The sequence below is a fragment of the Aphelocoma coerulescens genome, chromosome 13, assembly GCF_041296385.1.
Source record: "Aphelocoma coerulescens isolate FSJ_1873_10779 chromosome 13, UR_Acoe_1.0, whole genome shotgun sequence".
Classification (NCBI taxonomy): Eukaryota; Metazoa; Chordata; class Aves; order Passeriformes; family Corvidae; genus Aphelocoma; species Aphelocoma coerulescens.
Genome location: NC_091027.1, coordinates 16,753,883 through 16,760,248, shown reverse-complemented (window position 1 = coordinate 16,760,248; position 6,366 = coordinate 16,753,883). Strand labels below are relative to the sequence as shown.

The following is a 6,366-nucleotide window of genomic DNA, read 5'->3' as shown; positions in this document are numbered from 1 at the left end:
GCACACGCTGCTCCTGGAACAAAGGCTGTCTCTGTCCTGGGCCCTGGCTGTGCCCAGCCTTGCAAGTGTTGGGTCAGGGTCTGAGGAGAAGCACTCATGAAGGCTGGGTTTTGCACTCACTTCCCAGAGAAAACAGACACCAATTGCTGCTCTAGACATGCAACACATCCCACTGGATCTCAGGGACAGAGCAATGGTCACTGTCCCAGTGTGCAAGGTCAGGCTTGGCTGAACGAGGCTGGGTCTGCGTACACTTTCCTTGCCTACTGGGACAGAGATACAGGCATGCAGCTCAGTACATTCACACAGCCAGACAAGACAAAGAAGTGACAATGTTTACAGAGAGGAATGGTCCCTAAGGGGACATGGGAATGGGTAAACTCAAGGCAGATTTGCTTAAATCTGGTCATATGGACCTCAAACAGCACCTGCTGCCAACACAGCTCTGCAAGATGAGATGGGAGAAATTCCCCCTGCCACCACCCCCCTATCCCTGTAATTTTCAGTCTCTTGCTCCTTAAGTCCTTCCCCCTTGCTCTGTTGAGCCACTCTCCCAGCACCCCATTAAGTCTTGATCAGTCCATACATGGAGGCGATTGCTGCGGGTGGACCTGGCAGCTGAAATAATGCAGGAGATTCCAAGGATAGAGCCATCCAGGCTATTTCAGGTCGTTGTTGATAACCACACTGTCATGCATGTCACAGTAAGTTGTCATCTTCTTCCTCTTGCCAAAGGTGGAGAAGCTGTTTTTGTTCTCCCGGCCTGGGAAGAGGGGCCCATCCTTGCTGGAAAGCAGAGCGGGGGTGCCGGGGATGTAAACGTTGTGCTGATAATCCAGGGCTGGGTACAAGGGGCTGTACTGGGGTGTCCAGATGCTGTTGGGGCCTGATGAAGCTTTCTGAAACTCTGGAGGAAAAATGAGCTCAGTAAGATTGGCTCAGGTCACATCCACACCCCAGGATGCAAGTCCTGTGTCACCAACCTCCATTCCGGTGCCTGGACACCCCTTCCACCCTCAGAACTTCACCACTGCCAGGAACAGGGATGTGACCCCCCCACTGCACCTCCAACAAGTGACCAGAGGGTCTGGTCTTCCCAGCCCCACTGTCCCAATACTAACCAGAGACAGGGGTCACCAGCGTGCACAGCCTCTCGTGCTCCTTCTGAAGGGCTTTACGGATTTCCCCCACATCTTCCAGGCTCTGAGAGCTAAAGAGAAGAGACTGGTTCAAAGTTGTGTTGGAGATAACCTCCCCATTCCCATATCCCCCTTCCACCTGCTTCCTCTGTTCCCCCAGTGCTGGATTTGGTACCTTTTCAGGGCAGGTCGCTGTGTGCTTGGAGGCAGCCAGTCTGTGTTGGGCTGCTTGGCCTGGAAAACACAGGGAAGAGCAAGGCTGGTTATTGGGACTCTCTGTCAATCAGCCCTGGGACCCTTTGCCAAACAGCCCAGCCCTGCCAGCACAAGGCTTCAGCAGGCAGGGATGCAGGAGCCACATCTCCACTTTCCCTGTGCCCTTTGTGGAGAAGCAAGCGGCACATTCCCCTTTTGGGGAGCCTGAGACAACGTTGAGTCAGCCTGTTCCCTTCTGGACCTTCCTCACCCTCCTGAGATACTGGGGTGGTTTGGGGCTTGTCCTCTGCCTCTGGGAGTTTTAAGTCTGGCATTCTGGGGAGAGACAGGTGGTTTTCCTATTCCTGTTAATTTTCAAAAGCATTTTTTGCATATGTGATGTTTACTTAGTCCAGGTCTGAGGTACCAAATGGTGAGAGATGCAGAAATTGGCTGCATGCTCCATGTTCCAGGAGGGCTGCAAAAACTACAGGAAAATCTAATTAAGCATTAGGGAAGAGAGTCCAGGGGTGCAAGGAGACACGTGGAGAGACTCTCTTGGCAGAGAGTCTTGGGATCTCCTCGGAAGGGCTGGTTTATTAAAAGTCAAACGTAAGTGGATTAGACGCCTCATCACTCTCCATCCTTGTAATCGTGTTTTGGAGAGTCTTTCATCGGGAAAATTAGACATTCCTCATTTCAATACCTAACAAATGTTGACATCAAAATCCCGCCCTGAAGACCCCACTCCCTGCCTGCTGGCACAGCCTGTGCAGAGCAGCAGCCAGGCCCAGGACACTGCGGCCCCTGCCAGCACAGGGGGAGCAGAGCAGCAGTGATGCTCAGACTGCCCCAGTGTGAATTACTCACCCAGGCTAAGGAGAAGCCACCCCCACTATCCCACCTCCCCTAAGGCAGTGGAGCATCTCTGTTGCCTCTAATGGCTACAAAAGACGGTGAGAAGGGATTTCCTCTCGCCTCAGCCGAGCCTGACGCTCCCCCGGTAATTAGACCCGTCGGGAAGCTCAGTGGAGATCCCGCTGCCTGACTGCTCCTAATTCCCGCACTGATCAAAGGCTCCAGTTATTCTCTGGGAGAAGCCGTGCCTGCTTTCCCTCGTGGCAGAGGCTGAGGGAGGGGGCTGGGGGCACCCGCGGAGCACTGGTAAGCACTGCTGGGCATTCTGTTACCTCTTTGGAGACCTGGAGATGCTGGTCTGGCCAGGACCGCTTCCCGGGATCCTTCTCGTTGTTCCGGGGGGGGCTGCAGGGTTTGAGGAACATGAAGTCACTCTGAGCAGACTCAGGACCAAGGCAGACCTTGTAGCAGTAGCCTGGGGGGCCGCCCGCAGGCACATCAAGGCAGGTGGCAGCCGTGGTCCCTGCAGGGGGCTGTGCCGTCAGGTTGGAAGTCTTCAGGCCGTCAGAGGAGGGTCTGGACCCAGGACAGCAGTGGCAGCGAGGTGGTGAGCAGCTGTCCCCTTGGCGGGAACGCCGCTCTCCACGGCAGCGAATGGCTGTGAGAATGAGGATGGCAAGAAGGAAAGTGAAGGAGATGGAGCCCAGGGAGACAAGGAGATAGAGGGTGAGTGGGGAAGATGAGGACACCTCTGGAGGGAGGCTGAACTCGCTGAAGTCGGAGAGAGTCTGGGGCATGGTCTCCACCACCGAAAGCAGGAGGGACACGGTGGCAGAGAGGGCTGGCTGTCCACCATCCCGCACCTGCACCACCAGCTGCTGCTGGCTGGCATCCTGCTCCAGAAAGGAGCGGAGGGTGCGCAGCTCACCCGTGTCAGGCGCCACGCTGAAGAGGGTGAAGTCAGTAGCCTGGAGGAGCTGGTAGGAGAGGCGAGAGTTCAGCCCCGCATCCGCATCCACTGCCGACACCGTGCCCACGAGGTAGCCAGGCCTGGCTGAGCGTGGCACGAGTTCAGTGGCAACGGAGCCATTGCGTGGCATGGGAGAAACGATAACCGGAGCGTTGTCATTCTGGTCCAACACAAAGATGTGGACGGTGACGTTGGCACTGAGAGGGGGAAACCCCGCATCCTGTGCTTGCACCTGGATCTGGAAGCTGCGGATCTGCTCGTAGTCAAGGGAGCGCAGGGCGTACATGTGCCCGCTGTCTGAGTTGATGGACACGTAGGTGCCCACAGGCATGCCATGGATGTGCCCATCTGCAATGGAGTAGGACAGGTAGGCGTTTTGTTGGCAGTCAGGGTCCAATGCACTGACAGAGCAGATGGAGGCACCTGGTGCGTTGTTCTCCATCACATAGACACTGTAGGAGGGCTGGAGGAAGCGCGGAGCGTTGTCGTTCACATCAGATACTGGGACGGTGAGGGTGCTGCGGGTCAGCAGGGCAGGCGAGCCCATGTCTCGTGCTGTGATGCTTACGTTGTACTCAGGCACAGCCTCCCGGTCCAGCGCTTGCGTGGTGACCAGTGTGTAGTAGTTCCGGAAGGAGGAGCGGAGCTCAAATGGTACATTGGGGCCAACCTCACAGCTCACACGCCCATTGTCCCCAGAGTCCCGGTCCAGAACACTGATGACAGCAATGACGGTGCCTGGGGGGGCATCCTCCAGCACAGGTGTGGACACAGAGGTGAGGGTCACCTCTGGAGCATTGTCATTGACATCGAGGAGGTGCACAAGCACCCTGCAGTGCACAGCCACAGCTGAGGGTCCGCGGTCCTTGGCTTGCACATAGAGCTCGTGGAGGCTGGCCCGCTCATAGTCCAGGCGGCCCTTCAGCAGCACCTGCCCACTCCGGGGCTCTATGTGGAAGAGCTCCCGGACACGTGGTGGTGCGTGCCCACTGAAGGAGTACTCAATCTCCCCATTGGGGCCCTCATCCAGGTCAGTGGCATTGAGCTGGATGACCAGAGTGCCAGCAGGAGCATCCTCAGGAAGGCTCACACCGTAGGAGGGCTGGTCAAAGGCAGGCACGTTGTCGTTTGCGTCCAGCACCGTGACGAGGATGTGCGCTGTGCCTGAGCGTTCGGGGACACCGCCGTCAAGAGCAGTGAGCAGCACCCGGTGCACACGTTGCTGCTCACGGTCGAGGGCACGCTCCAGCACCAGCTCTGCAAACTTGCTGGCATCACTGCGTGTCTGCACCTCAAGTGAAAAGAAACCATTGGGGCTGAGGCGGTAGGTGTGCACAGAGTTGGTACCCACGTCAGGATCCTGGGCACTCTCCAGTGGGAAGCGGGCACCAAGCACGGCAGACTCAGCCACCTCCAGCACATATTCTTGCCAAGGGAAGGTGGGTGCATGGTCGTTTATGTCCAGCACCTCCACCTCCACGCGGTAGAGCTCCAGTGGGCTCTCGACGAGGAGCTGCAGGTGAAGCAGGCAGGTCCCCCCGGCCTCGCACACCTCCTCCCGGTCAATCCGCTCGTTCACGAAGAGGATCCCGTTCTCCAGGTTCACCTCCAGGTGCTGCCTGGCCCCGGCCCGTGACACGATCCGGAACCTCCGCGCCGACAGGGTGGACACATCCAGTCCCAGGTCCTCACCCAGGTTGGCCACGAAGGCTCCGTGCTCCAGCTCCTCTGGCACGGCGTAGCGCAGCTGCCCCCGTGCCGGGTGGCGTGCCGGGGGACCGGCCAACAAGAGGAAGAGGAGGGAGCGGAGGAAGAGCTGCCCCCGCCCGGAGCCTGCTCCGGCCCCCATGGCCCCGCAGCAATCCCGGGGATGAGGAGTCGCACCCGCGCCGCCGCCTCCTCCCTCGCCTTCGCTTGCCTCTTGCACTTTCAAAGAGTTTCGGGCTCGCGGGGGGCGGCGGAGGAGGGCCTTGCCCAGAGCTGGGGGGCCGAACCGCGGTCACCAGCAGTCACTTAACCCTTTCTTTGCTGGCCTCCGCAAGGGGCTGCAATCCGGGTCCCGGGGCCGCAGCAGAATTTGTTTACCGGAGCCGGACGCACCTGGGGAGGGGACCACCTTCGGGGAGATCCCGTTAACGGCGGTGGGAGCTCCAGCGAGACCGATCGCTGCCCGGGGCACCAGTATTACCCCGCAGATGCTGCGTTCGTCCCCGCGGTAGATTAAGAGGAGCCCAGATCGCGGCTGTTGCCAAATCCCCCGGCCGCGTCCCCCGCCGTGCCGGTCCTAACCTTTACCAGATGGTTAAGCCCCTCCAGACTTGATTACATTTCCCTGCACACCGTTTTCCTTGTAATGCGGAGTTTTTAATTACAGGAGCAGGGGGATTACAGCCCTGGATAAAGCTGAGCCCATCAGCGCGGAGGCACAGAGACCCCCCCCTCTTTCCCTTTCCCTGCCTGCTTCCACCCCCGACACCCCGCTTCCCCACACCCCCGCGTCCCAAATCCCGCTCCCCCACCGGGCACCCCAGTGTCAGGCCCCTCGGGCTCTCGGGGCACGATCCTGCCCAGATACCCCAGGATCTGCCTCCCCACACCCCCAGCGGTGCCCCCCCCGCGGGCACAAACTTTCCGCCCCCCGCGGAAGGCGAGGGGGAGGCAGGAGCAGAGCGAGCCGCGGGTCCCCCGCCGGCCCCCAAAGCGCGACAGACGGCGTCCCCTGCGCCCCCCCGTCCCCTCCCCGCCCCGGTACCGCTCACGGTCCCTCCGCTGGCCGATCCGTTCTCCCCGCAGACCCGTCTCCAGCCGCCGCCGCGCCCGGCCAGCTCCGTGCGTCGTCTCCCACCGTCGCCGTCCCCGGGGGCGCTCGGTAACGGGACGGGGCGGCCGCTGCCCCCGCCCCGCGGCTGCTCAGGGTGCGGATAATCCCCTAACGATCTAGTTAAAGGCTCGAAGGGGCTCGGAGCGGCTTTAGCCGGGCACTGATATTTCACCGCCTTTGTCTCTGCTTGCCGGTCCCCGTTGGGAAGGGAACCGCCGGCCCCAACCGCTCCCCCCACCTTGCTCCCTACGGGGAGCCGAGTGGGAAGCAGGATCCAGGGGCGACCGGGAGACCGGAGGAGGCAGGAGGCGGCGGAGCTGGAGGGGTTTGTCGGGCTGGGAAAAGGATTTTGTCCCTGGGAGTGCAGCGAGACCCACGCGGGA

At 60.2% G+C, this 6,366-nt stretch overlaps 1 protein-coding gene across 1 annotated transcript; it reads right to left on the bottom strand.

The window, feature by feature from the left end:
- Window positions 1–659: 659 nt before the first annotated feature.
- LOC138118355 (protocadherin-10-like) lies at window positions 660–5,011 on the bottom strand. Its single transcript, XM_069029294.1, has 4 exons — window positions 2,525–5,011; window positions 1,315–1,373; window positions 1,122–1,210; window positions 660–907 (listed from the first exon to the last, which is right to left on the bottom strand). The coding sequence occupies exons 1-4, from the start codon at window positions 5,009–5,011 to the stop codon at window positions 660–662; spliced, it is 2,883 nt and encodes a 960-aa protein (XP_068885395.1).
- Between the last annotated feature and the right edge of the window lie 1,355 nt (window positions 5,012–6,366).